A 14356-nucleotide genomic window follows, 5' to 3' on the forward strand; every position below is an offset into this window, starting at 1 on the left:
TACATTTAAGAAGGACCCACACGTTAACAAAGACTTAAGTAAGGGGAGGAATCAGTCGTCCTTGAAGCATTTGCTGGCTAGCTAAGCAGCAGAGTGCTTGGATGCATGTGATGGAGCATTGTCCTGCTTAAAGATTGTGGCCTTCTTGAGTATTACTGATTTCCTCTTGTACTACTGCAACAATTATCTTCGCAAAACTGGCAGTAGGTCTGGGGGTGAAGTTTCAGTCCATCTTCATACCGAAAAGGTCCACTAGATTATCCTTAATGATAGCAGCCCACACCAGCACCATACCCCTGCCCACTTTGCTACTGTCTGATTCAATAGATACCCTGTGTTCATTAGTGGTCTAGCCATGGGTTCATCTGTCTGCTCCATCAAGAGTCACTGTCATCTCATCTATCCATAAAACCTTTGACAAAATCTGTTTTCAGGTATTTCCTGGCCCAATCTTCATGTCTTAACTTGTGAATCTTATTCAGTGGTGGTTGTCTTACCTATGAACACTTGATACCTTGTACTTCTGGACCCTCCAGGTAAGTTGCAGTTCTGGAATATAGAGGCACTGGAGGATAACAGCCTTCTGGTAGCTTCATGTTTAACTCTTCTGAAGTCTTTTACAGTTAATTTGCACCTTTTTTTCTCCTAGCATTTTTTGCAAACCTGCTGACTATTTGCAACAAAACGTTTAATTGTCCTGCAGTCTTTGGTCCATTTTACCCTAAGGTAACACAGTTGCCTAAAAATTATGCACACCTTAATATAATGCGTTAATCGCTTTAAGCCACACACACTCTCTCTCATTAAACAATTACATAGCCTGTGAAAATGATTACATCCAAATAATTCAGGTCTATATGGTTTAGAGATGTATAAAATAATGTACAAGAAAACAATGACAAGTTCAGAAAACTGACTTTTCTAATAATTGTGCACACAGTGTATAAATGCTTGCTACAGTCCCACAAAATTAAGCAAACCATGTTTAAAAATTTATAGATTTACTTCAAAATAATTGCTAGCAAATAACAGTTTGCTTAATTAAGGTAGAAGTCCAATTAAAAAGCGGAACTTGGTTGACAAGCAAACCTGCAACTACAGTGACTGAGCTTGACAGCCGCTGACTGAGTATTAGCAGAAGATTACATTTTGCCTGGAGAAAGGGCCTGAGTTGCCTTGAAAGCATATTGTAATATTTTTAGTTAGCCAATAAAAGGTGTCATTTTGCTTGACTTTTCACTACAGAAGATTACAGAAAGTACTGTGGACCGGACCTCCTAAATTCTGGACTGATTATGAGGGACACCTAGATGTGATTTAAAATACAGCAGAGAGCTTGGTGAGCCCAGGATTAAAAGAAATTGGATTACAAAGCTGTGAAAAGGGTTGGCCAGAATCTGAGGGGCTTGAAGGTGGCTTTGGGGATTTATTTTTGGTCTGTGTTTCACTTTTACTTCTTATGATCCCTGACCTTATTATGTTTACTTATAAACAAAATGTTTTCAATATCCATGTCTCTCCATGACTGTTGATTTTGCAAAGGCAGGTAAGGACATCATCTATTACAACAGCTTTTCAAAAATAAGTGAAGTAATTGTACTTAGTGGTTTCATCAAAAATCCACAATAGCACAGATAAACTACTCTTTAGAAGTAAATAACTGCATGACCACAGAATGGAGAACTGTTTTAGCAGAGATAGCTGGTAGTCGTCAAGGAAAGAATGTGGAAACTTCCCCAAAATTGTCTGTGAACAGGTTTCAGACCCATAAGGTTCTAGAATATTAAAGCTAAAAATAACAATTAGACAAAAGCAGAACTTTTTTATGAATGTTGGCCTCCGACTAATAAAAATCTTACTGTAATGTGAGGGTGGGGGTTTCGCCTCATCTGATCTCGAGCTAGAACAAGCTGGTACTTAGTAAGAGATTGAAAGTCTCTTCGTGAAAGGACATTTAGCCTAATCAGCCGACTAACAAATGCCTCCAAAACCTGTAACAGAAAGAAAAAGAAAAAAAACAAAAAACATAAGTTAGAAATAATTCAGACAATCATTTCATAAAAATGAAATGGAATGATTTTAACAATTATTGTGCCTCTAACATGCAGTGTTGGTTTTTTTAGGTCTTCCTAGTAATAGGCCATTACGTCTCCCCTAACATATGTAGGTAAAAAGTAATGATGAAGAAATTGTGCTTTTTTATATTTTAACTGTCCATCAATTTTCTGTACACAACTATCCAATTCAACATCAGAAGGAACAAGGAACATATCTCAGCATCAGACAAAAGACAAGGAAAACCCTGGATGGACTGACAGTTGACCACAGAGCACATTCACTCATACTGAGACAATTCGGTGTTGCCAATCAACACTGCAGGTCTTTGCAATTTGGAAAATTGGAACAGCTGAAGAAAGACATTTGTAAATATCTAAATGCAACTCTGTAACACTGTTTATTCAACACAAAATAAATTTTTTTAAAATATGCCTGTTATCTTGACATACAATAGTAATTACTAGGTAACACTGACAGCTCTTATCCTTAAAACAATGCTACTCTATTCTGATTTGTGTCACTGTACAAGCATAAAGCAATGGTAAACATTACATTTTTTGTATGCAGTATTTTGTAAGATCATTTTGAAGGACCAATTCAAGCAGTAACTGTGAAACTAAAACAAAAATAAAAAGATGGCATTTAGATCATCAGATGTCACAGGATTCTTGCCCAAAAACACAATCTGCCAACTAAGTCTAAAGACAAGCATCATAAAAGGCTTTATATATGGGATTTAGGTGAGGATTTTGAATTTTACAACACTAAATATATGGTCTTGGGAGATGGCCAGGCAAAGACAAGTGCCTCAAATTTTAAACTTCAGTGAAGTTAAGTTGGCAAGACAGTACCAAACAGCTTCAAATTCTGTAGCTTCTTAGAAGCAAAGAATAACTTCCAGGTTTTGATGCTGACATGTTGAGAGTTTTGTTTACTGTTTATATACTTGTGCTTTGCCACATGGGTATAATATGTTTTGAGATGATGAATAGATTGGTAGCTAAGTGAAGAATATGAGACTTTAAACACAACAGTGTTGTATCATAAGCACAAGAACTTGAGTTTACTATTAATATTAACCGTACATACAGTGGAGTTAGAAAGTATTCAGACCCCTTCACTTTCTGCACACTTTATTGTGTTGTAAATTTAATTTTAAAAGAATAAATCTGTCCATCAGTCTACACTCGAATTACTATAATGACAAAGTGAAAACATGTCTCCTGAAAGATTAGCAAATTTATTAAAATTGAAAAAATAAAATCTCTCGTTAATAGAAATATTGACACCCTTAATTCTGTATTTTATAGTACACCCTTTAGCAGCAATTACATCTTTCAGTTTTCTTGGGTAAATCTCTACATGCTTTGTACTCCTTGGTTAGGGCAGTTTTTCCCGTTCTTCTTGGCAGATCCTCTCAAACCCCTTTAGATTGGATAGGAAGCATCTGTAAATTGCCATCACCAGGTGTCTCCACTCGTGTTCTGTGGAGTTAAAGTCAGAGCTTTGGATGGGACACACAAGCACACTCGAAATCTTGTCCTGAAGCCACTCCAGTGCTGCCAGTCTGAGATCACATGCATTCTGGAGCAGGTCTTCTTCAAGGACCTCTCTGTGTTTGGCTGCATTCATCCTTTCCTCAATTCTAATCAGTTTTTCTATCCCTGCCCCTAAGATGTTACTCCCCTGCCCCCCACATACTTTCTGAATCCACAATAAATATAAACAGACAACAGAATGGTGTAGGTGGGAAATTATTAATATTAATGTTTACCATAAAGGTCAGAATATAAAACAGCAGTCATAGGGAAAAAATATATAGACCAGGTCAAGACAGAGTCTTTGCATGCACTGTTTTATGAGCAGCATCCATCTTCACAGGAATATTAAAAGATGATTTTAATTATTATTTAAAAATTCCTAATGAGTATCATTTTCCTTAGGAAGGAATAAAGCAAAGAAGCAACCCAGGAAACAGTGCCAGTCCTTCCCAGGACCCACCCAAACTACTGCTTAGCATCAAGTTATGATTGACAATTAACAATAAATGCTCATTTTTGGGATGTGTAAGGAGAAACAGAGAGGCAGAAGATTAACATACACATGGGGGACAGAGTGGAAATTTCATAAAGAGAATGCTTGGTGTGACATCTGGAAAGAGGAAGGAGGAAAAGGAAACCTGGTGGTGGAATGAGGAAATACAGGAGAGTATACAGAGGAAGAGGATAGCAAAGAAGAAGCGGGATAGTCAGAGAGATGCAGAAAGTAGACAAGAGTACAAGGAGATATGGCGCAAGGTGAAGAGAGAGGTGGCGAAGGCTAAAGAAAAGGCGTATGATGAGTTGTATGAGAGGTTGGACACTAAGGAGGGAGAAAAGGACCTGTACCGATTGGCTAGACAGAGGGACCGAGCTGGGAAAGATGTGCAGCAGGTTAGGGTGATAAAGGATAAAGATGGGAACATACCCACAAGCGAGGAGAGTGTGTTGAGCAAATGGAAAGAGGACTTTGAGAGGCTGATGAATGAAGAGAATGAGAGAGAGAAGAGATTGAATGATGTGGAGATAGTGAATCAGGAAGTGCAACGGATTAGCAAGGAGGAAGTAAGGACAGCTATGAAGAGGATGAAAAATGGAAAGGCCGTTGGTCCAGATGACATGCATATGGAAGCATGGAGGTGTTTAGAAGAGATGGCAGTAGATTTTTAACCAGATTGTTTAATTGGAAATCTTGGAAAGTGAGAGGATGCCTGAGGAGTGGAGAAGAAGTGTACTGGTGCCGATATTTAAAAATAAGGGGGATGTGCAGGACTGCAGTAACTACAAGGGAATAAAATTGATGAGCCACAGCATGAAGTTATGGGAAAGAGTAGTGGAAGCTAGGTTAAGAAGTGAGGTGATGATTAGTGAGCAGCAATATGGTTTCATGCTAAGAAGGAGCACCACAGATGCAATGTTTGCTCTAAGGATGTTGATGGAGAAGTTTATAGATGTCCAGAAGGAGTTGCATTGCATCTTTGTGGACCTGGAGAAAGCATATGACAGAGTGCCTCAAGAGGAGCTGTGGTATTGTATGAGGGAGTCGGGAGTGGCAGAGAAGTATGTAAGAGTTGTACAGGGTATGTACGAGGGAAGTGTGACTGTGGTGAGGTCTGCGGTAGGAGTGACGGATGCATTCAAGTTGGAGGTGGGATTACATTGGGATCGGCTCTGAGCCCTTTCTTATTTGCAGTGGTGATGGACAGGTTGACAGATGAAATGTCCCCGTGGACTATGATGTTTGCTGATGATATTGTGATCTGTAGCGATAGTAGGGAGCAGGTTGAGGAGACCCCGGAGAGATGGAGATATGCTCTAGAGAGGAGAGGAATGAAGGTCAGTAGGAACAAAACAGAATACATGTGTGTAAATGAGAGGGAGGTCAGTGGAATGGTGAGGATGCAGAAGTAGAGTTGGCGAAGGTGGATGAGTTTAAATACTTGGGATCAACCGTACAGAGTAATGGGGATTGCGGAAGAGAGGTGAAGAAGAGAGTGCTGGCAGGGTGGAATGGGTGAAGAAGAGTGTCAGGAGTAATTTGTGACAGACGAGTATCAGCAAGAGTGAAAGGGAAGGTCTATAGGATCAGCTACAGTATGTTATATAGGCTGGAATCGGTGGCACTGACCAGAAAGCAGGAGGCACAGCTGGAGGTGGCAGAGCTAAAGATGCTAAGATTTGCACTGGGTGTGACGAGGTTGGACAGGATTAGAAATGAGTACATTAGAGGGTCAGCTCAAGTTGGACGGTTAGGAGACAAAGTCAGAGAGGCAAGATTGCGTTGGTTTGGACATGTGCTGGGTATATTGGGAGAAGGATGCTAAGGATGCAGCTGCCAGGGAAGAGGAAAAGAGGAAGGCCTAAGCAAAAGTTAGTAGCACCACCATGCTACTCCTAAAAAGAATGCATAGAGGGAAAATAAATCTTGTACAAAGCAACATCTAGAAAATTACATATTATTAGGATGCAAAAATAGAATCTTGTAAAGGGTACAAAATTCCATCCATTCAAATAAATTTTCTGAATCATCTTGATCATTACAGAAATAGGATTGGACCAACACTCCCTCAAACCAGGCTAGTTACTGTTTGCAGGAGACCTATATATATGTTCATCTTTGAGATACAGAAAGAAACAAGAGCATCCAAAGAAAAACTACATTGACACATGAAGTTATGCACCCTCCACAAAGCCAGTAAAAGAATTAAGAAACTACCCACAGTCTCTGGAGCTACAAAATATCAAAGGCAATAAGGGGTTATTGCACCTAATCTGGGATTAAATGGTATACTGCCCATTTTGCACCACTATTCATCTAGCTTCCCAGTAAATACTGGCTAAGTACAGTATTTTGTGGGCATTACTTGCACTGGCTATTTTTATTTTAATTATCATTATTTTTTTACAAATTACAAAAATATGAAATTCCCTATTTGAAAATAAACCTGACACTATTCTGATTTTCTAACAACATGAGTAAAAAAGGCTATCATATCTATAATTTGACTACAGCAATAACTAAAACTTGCCTGAAGAAGGGGTCTGAGCTGCCCCTTCTGTTCAGTTAGCCAATAATAATTGTCATTTTGCTTGACTTCTCATTGCATCCATAATGGCTAACATGGTACAACACTATACTATTAACTCCATTCATAATAATAAGCCTCTCACTGTATGCAAAGCAGCTCTGGACTGGTTTTAAACTGGGCAGGTGCTGTTAACTTCAAGCAGCTCTGTCAAAACAGATGGTGTGGCATCCCAAACAGATTAGCAGTGCCTACAGACAAAGGCACAATGACAGAAATATCACATGAATACAAAGAGTGACCCCAAAAAAATTTCAAGCCACATGGGGTCAGAAATTCTGGAAAACATCCCTTAAAAAAAGCTTATTTTAAATTCCTTTCTAGACAATTAACTAAATTTTAGCAAAAACGGATAGTTTTATAGAGATCAATGTAGCTCCAGAGGTATCTGCACACTCTGAGAAACACTTAACAGTATATTTGAGGAGCCAAATCATTTGATTGCCTATAAAATAAATTTCAAGCTAGAAGAATATCAGAATTTATTAGTAAGATCTCTTAAATAGATCAAGTATATGCAAGATCACCCAATGCTGTGCTCAACAAGTGAAAAGGTCACTACAAACAGAATTCCATTTTCCTACCACAAGAGAAACAAAGCAATTAATTTCCCAGTAAGAACGAGAAAAAATGGTTAGTATAATTTTACCTCAACAAATACATAAGAATACCATTTGGAAAACAACTACAAGGATTAACATTACTGTCTAAAGTAAATGAATCCAAAGAAATGACTAACATATTTAAGGAATACTGTAGGAGCCTTGCTTCATTACACATCAGAGGATACTGAAAGTGAGGCTCATGCCAGCGATTTTCTAAGATAAAACAGAAATGCCACAAGTCAATGCACTGTGCAAGCTGTAAAACATACAACAGTCAGTCAGTCATTATCCAACCTACTATATCCTAACACAGGGTCACAGGAGTCTGCTGGAGCCAATCTCATCCAGCACAGGGAGCAAGGAAGGAACAAATCCTGGGCAGGGCGCCAACCCACTGCAGGGTGCACACACACACGCACACACACACACACACACACACCAAGCACACACTAGGGACAATTTAGAATCGCCAATGCACCTAACCTGCATGTCTTTGGACGGTGGGAGGAAACCCACACAGACACAAGGAGAACATGCAAACTCCAAGCAGGGAGGACCCAGGAAGCGAACGCTAAACCAGACATTCATAATTATTTTTCCAAATAATAAAATCCTATTAGAGTATGCATCCTGAAGTGAAATCAAACATCTAACAGTATGTAAAGAAGATGGTAAAAATCTTTTTCAAAATTTAAAAGATGCCACCTTCAAGTTAAATAAAACTGTTGGGTTATTTCTTTTATATATTACTTTAAAATCTGTCTGACACCTATGACAGAAAACTTAATTATAAAAAAGAGATTACATAATAAATCTTATAACAATGAGAGGGCTTACTTAATTAGACTTTTAATAAACAAAGAAGGAGAGTCTTATTCTCCACTATCTAGTAAAACCTACAGCCATTGAAATTGCTCACAGTATAAATAAAATTAAAAAAAAACAGAGAAAAATATATGTGCAAGAATGTGTGGAATCCTGGCTTTCCTAAATCTGATTCACATTACAGAGCAAAAGCTGCGCTCTATTCCCAGCAACACTTCAGCAGCTGCCACAATCCTCCTACATCTCACTCGAGGTTGTGCGAATGCTGTGATGGCTAACCATAATATACCTAGCCGTCAACAACCCTTTCATCCCCATCTTCAGAATTATGATCACATAGCATGAACCAGCTGGTACAATGACTGTCAGGCTTTTACCAGTTCAACTGCAGAATGTTTTTAATCACAATGAGTCAATTTAGAATTACCAGCTAAACATATATATCTGAGGCAGGCAGGAGTACTGGGGCTGAGAATGGGTAAAAGAAATTTACACATGCACGGTTAGAACATACAACCTACATATAGATAATGGTCTGATCAAAAACAGAACTCAGATTTCTGGAGCTAAAGGCAGCACAGCTAATTACTGCACTAATAGCAGCCCTTTCTCTGATAAAGGTTTGCTAGAATTATTTAGAAGTTAAACCTAAAAAGAAGCAGTACTAGACAAAAAATTGTTTTACTGACAAAACTATACAAATCTTACTAAATAGTTGAAGACTGAATTTTCAAAAAATAAAAAAATTGAATTAAGAAAAGTTAACTATAATTTTTTTTTTTTTTTTTATAAAGCTAACTATAAACAAGTCAACATTTTTCCTAGCGTACCATTCTTGCAAAATGTAACCAGATTTGTGATAGGTTGGCATGGAGTCCTGTCCAGGATTTGTTCCTGTCTTACGCCTGCTGCTTGCTGGGATAGGCTCCAAGCTTCCCTGTGATCCTGCTCTGGATAGGTGCGTATAGAAAATGGATGGATGAATGGATGGATGGATACTGTATATATTTTAGACGACTACTGCACACCAATGATGCTCCTGTCACTTGCATATTTTGCACTTTACATTTCTGAATCCATCTTCTCTGAATATTTAAATTCAATTTTCTGTGAGCATACTAGTCTTCTCAATTATTACAAACAGCTGCAGGCTTACTAAACAGATGTCGACATATCCCTGTGCCAACAGATTAGTTACATAATTAGAAACATGAAAATTCAATATCAGCAGAGAAGATGAGAATTCTTTCACAGGTCATATACTTTCAAAAGCCAATAACCATCATCATGAGAGAGTGACCCTGTCTGCTAGCTACATTTTAGCTGCGATATTGAAAGGTATAATATACTTGTTTATACCTTAACATTGTGCATTTGTGTTGGTCTTCGATTAGTTTAAAATATCTAGTGATCTGATGATGTCAATTCTACAATGAAGCAGCTCCTGAAATCCAAAAAATATCAACTTAAGGATATTGTATCTATCCTCCTAAAAAACTCTTATGGCTGTGTTATGGTTTATTTGGAAACTTACTTAGGGGTGGATGCAGAACTGTCATTTCACTGTTCAAGTTTAATGTGGTACAGTTTGCTCCGACTCATCTTCTCTTCTAACTGTTCATTTTACCATAGCTAAGAAGAGAAACACACGATTGTAAAGGGCACCCCCCAATAACAGGGATGTGTCCACTGCATCCACTGCAATACAAATATGCCTTTTCATTGTGTTGCACACATTAACATAGCATCAAGTGATGGCCCTCACTTTAGAGAATAGTGGGATTATGCAGAACATCTAGGCACCAACATACACTTCTTCTGTGACTTCCTTTAGTAATTAATGTTTTACCAACATTGAATTTTAAATAGTTTTGTATTTTGTTTAAGGATTTCTCAGAATAAACCGCCATGAAAAGAAAAATCTTCATGGATACTTAATATGTGTTACTTGGATTTTTACAAATGATCGAGAGAGAAAAGCTCTCTAAATGCAAATATAAAAAGTACATATTCTTTTAAATCCAACTATTGAAGAAAAAGGCATATAATGTCAGTCAGTCAGTCATCATCCAACCCGCTATATCCTAACACAGGGTCACGGAGGTCTGCTGGAGCCAATCCCAGCCAACACAGGGCACAAGGCAGGAACAAATCCCTGGGCAGGGCGCGCGCGCGCGCGCACACACACACACACACACACACACACACACACACTAGGGACAATTTTGGATCGCCAATGCACCTAACCTGCATGTCTTTGGACTGTGGGAGGAAACCCAAACAGACACTGGGAGAACATGCAAACACCACACAGGGAGGACCCGGAAAGAGAACCCAGGTCTCCTAACTGCGAGGCAGCAGCACTACCACTGCGTCACCGTGCCGCCCACGCATATAATATCTAATTCAGTAAATGTTCTTACTGTATAACAAACCTAAATAGACAGATTCATCAGAGACATTATACAGTAACTGGTTAAACTGAACTGTCCCGTGTGCTGCTAGAATAAAAGATTACGTTAAAAAATGTCTCTTAAAATCTGTTAGTTAACACTCCTAATAAAAACTACATTAAAAAAAACAAAAGGACACCCATTCATCAATTATTAAACCCACCTAATCCAGATAAGCAAATCTAGAATAAACTTACTGGCATATCAGAATAACAAAATTTCCAAGGCACAGAAAATTCACCAAAGCACAGTAAAGTCAGTTAAACAGAAATAAGGAAAACATGGCTTAAGACTCTGAAATACCTTTCATATGGCCTGTGTGATCAAATGAATATGTGTGAGGACAGATGACAAAATCCAGGGAGAAAGCTCACAGTCTACAAGGAAATGGCGACTTGGAAGTAGAGTTGTCTTTAAAAAGGACACTGACCCAAAACATTGAGCAAATGCCAGATTTAAAAAAAAATCAAAAACCAAAAAAAGGCAATATTTTACTGCGGTGCACTCAGAACATATACTTAAACCCAACCAAGAATGTATGGCAAACGCTGCAATTTGCTGTTTGAGTACTGGCCCAAATCCAGCTTTAGGGAGCTTATGTGATTAGGTGAAAGTACATGCTCAAAAAGAGGAGTGTGTAGACTTGCAAAGATTAATAAGTCTCATCATGAAAAGTTTATTTCTGCAGCTAGCTATAAATGTACCAGAAATATGTTTTGGGTTGAGGAAGATTTGGAATACCTACAGAATCATTGAATTAGTTTTGTGGAAATGAATGGTACAAAATTCTAAACAAGTATCATAGCATTTCACATTACAACACAGTAAAACGTGAAAAATACAATAGAGAATAAATACTAAAATAATTTTTAAAAATCCAACACTTTTGTTTTACTGTACTTTCAATTAAAAATTCAGCTATGAACCAGATTAACTTGAAGCTGAAGGCAATCTCCTTTTAATTGTATTTCTCCATCAGCTGTCTGTTCCAATTGTGCTAAGGTTTAGTAAATCCTTTAGTGACTTCAGCAGGGCAGGGGGTGACCTCCTGTGTTGCACGATCTTGTTTGGTCAGATTAGAATTCAAGAGGTTACATAACAGTCTGCACAAGAAGCCAACAGGCACCAACTTCTACAAATACAAGCGTTCACAAAGGGAATCAGTGGGATTATCCTGGAGTTAAAACAGGAATCTGCAAGTTTCAAAATTATCTCACAAATTAAAGAAACACTTAACATGCATGAAAATAAGTGCTTTGAAAAATAAACATGAAATTGCTCATTGTTTCTAGTTATCCTCTTTCTTAATTACTTTCTTACAGGTTTTCAGTGGTGGGATTTCTTTGTTTTACTTATTGTCTCATCAAAGTTACTATAACTGTTTTATCACCGTATGTGTGCGACTCAATTAAAAATTCAGGAAAAAAAACACTGCTTTTTAGTATGAGTTAAATTAACATAAAGCACAATGAAATTGGAGAGGTACTTAACATGAAACGGCCACAAAGAATCTGAAATGTAGGGAGACAATATATAAAAATTCAGATGTGAGCGTCAGTAGGGTTTGTGCCCTGGCAACCAAGTTACCCAAACTATTCTATAACATTTCATTATCTATTTACTGCTTTGATCCTTATCTTTCTGATTATAAAATAGGTATTTATGATAGCAATTTACGAGAATTCATAATAAATTGCAGAATTACAGTGTTTAAGGGTTCCTCTAGAATGCTTTCTCTTGGATGATTCAAATCAAAAACTAATTAGCACATCGTCATCTCATAATACGTTTTGAGTTTGGTATTTTTCTGTCCAGCCGTTTTGGCTCTAGATCATCATCAAAGACACATAGACACACACACACCCTCCCATCATCCAGATATCGATGTTTTCAGTATCAGGGGACCCTAGAATGTCAAGATCAAAATGTTTGGCAAATCTAAAGCTTTCACTCCTCCCCCATAAGACGAAAGGTTACGGGTGGGAAAGGGCACAAAGCAAAAATTCATAAAAGCAAATATAAAACATATTTTTGCAGATTACTGCATAATTAAATTCTTATTAAATATTCACATACTTTTTTCTAACTTATATCGCAAACAAAAACTATTTTATATTCCAAAAAGATCTGTAAATTAATCCAATAATTTTTAAAACAAAACATGGTTTGCTGCTGGTATTGTTATAAAGTTTGTTTTAGCAAGTGTACTATAAAATATCCACCCATTATCAAACCCACTAAACTGAGATCAGCATAGCAAACAGGGGCTGAAGCCTATCCCAGCAGTATAAGGTGTAAGCAGGAATCAGACACTCCACCAACTTTCACTCACTCACTCACTCAGAGACAAGTTAAGGGGATTAATCGTCAAAACGCATCTTTGATATGTAAGAGGAAAAGAAAAGTAGCTGGGGGCAGGATGCATGCTGAATATGTAACCTGCACACGGACTTTCAAACAAAGCAGAATTCAAAGCACACTGGAGCTGTGGAACTGCAATGCTAGTAATTGTGACAACATGCCACATTATAACAATCCTTCTTTACAGTTAATTATATGTACAAAACTGTGGTAGAGAATTTGCACCCTTCTAAACCCAGTCTTGGGATTTTAGCAATCCAAAGTGAGGAAAAAAATATAATAAATTACCATTTAAACATCAGGAGCACTATTCCAGTAATAGTAAAAATGTTTAAATATGATGTAGAAAAACTCTTCAGCAGTACAAATGACAAAAACTGCATCTTAAACCAAATTCCACAATTAGGTGAGCAGAACTGAAAATATAGTATATAATAATACAAATCAGAATATTTACCAGCCTGAACACCAAATCTTACAACAGAATTCATATTATATAGTCACATCTAGTTATGGTAGCATGGTGGCACAGTGATTGTTGCTTCCACCTCAAAGCACCAGATTCCAGAGATTTTTTTTTCTATGAAAAACACTTGCACAGAGACTGATACCGTATTTCTGTTCTTACGCTTGTGTACCATATCCAGTAGGGTACAAGTTAATCCGACTGAAGTCCCCAATTGGTCTCACATGAGTGTGGAAGAATGAGTGAATATATTACTATTAATTAATTATTTATTAGACACCATCATCCAAGGTGAATGTACCCTGCAACTGAGTAGCTCCTCAACCAAGGTTGGTCTCCACCCTGCAAATAATGCTGCCATGATAAATTCTGCCTACCAAGACTCTGAATGGGATAAGTGGGTTTAATATATGTAGATACATGACATCAACTAATTTGTTTCTGTAACATTTAGACAGGCAGACAACTTGCTTTCTTATCTAAAGGTAGTATTAATTATACCTATAAAAATTATTTCTGCAAAAGGTAATTTATTATCAAAAGCTGTATTAATTTTGTACCTCAAGTAAACACAAACATTGTTCTGTGTAATGTGTAGAACACAATAAATGCAACAAGATAATGGTTGCATAACAAAACCACCAATGTTAATTGAACGCTTACATTTTTTGGGGGTCCACTCCTACAAATTTTTATTATCTATTTTATTATGTACGCTTTGTATTATACATATATTATATGTGTATTTATATACACACACAGTATATGCATAGACATAAACACACATACACATCTAAATGTTCATTAACCAGAAGCAGTTTAGAGTATGGATTTTAATTACAGAAACTATAAACAGGCAAGTTTTTTTGAGGAAGACAACAATGAATTACACTATTCTAAAGCAAAACATGTACTAAGTGTCTTATCAATAACGTTTTATAGATTTATGAGACAAAAAGAAAAA

At 37.3% G+C, this 14356-nt stretch overlaps 1 protein-coding gene across 2 annotated transcripts in view; it reads right to left on the reverse strand.

Annotated features, from left to right (window-relative positions):
- The window catches only part of fancm (FA complementation group M), a 93162-nt gene that overhangs the window by 45494 nt on the left and 33312 nt on the right, over positions 1–14356 (reverse strand). For both annotated transcript variants that reach the window (XM_051919904.1, XM_028821700.2), the window contains exon 5: positions 1860–1991. In XM_051919904.1, the coding sequence (XP_051775864.1) occupies positions 1860–1991 (132 nt within the window). The remainder of the gene's footprint in view (positions 1–1859; positions 1992–14356) is intronic.

Source organism: Erpetoichthys calabaricus, chromosome 16, assembly GCF_900747795.2.
Source record: "Erpetoichthys calabaricus chromosome 16, fErpCal1.3, whole genome shotgun sequence".
In the NCBI taxonomy this organism is placed as follows: domain Eukaryota; kingdom Metazoa; phylum Chordata; class Cladistia; order Polypteriformes; family Polypteridae; genus Erpetoichthys; species Erpetoichthys calabaricus.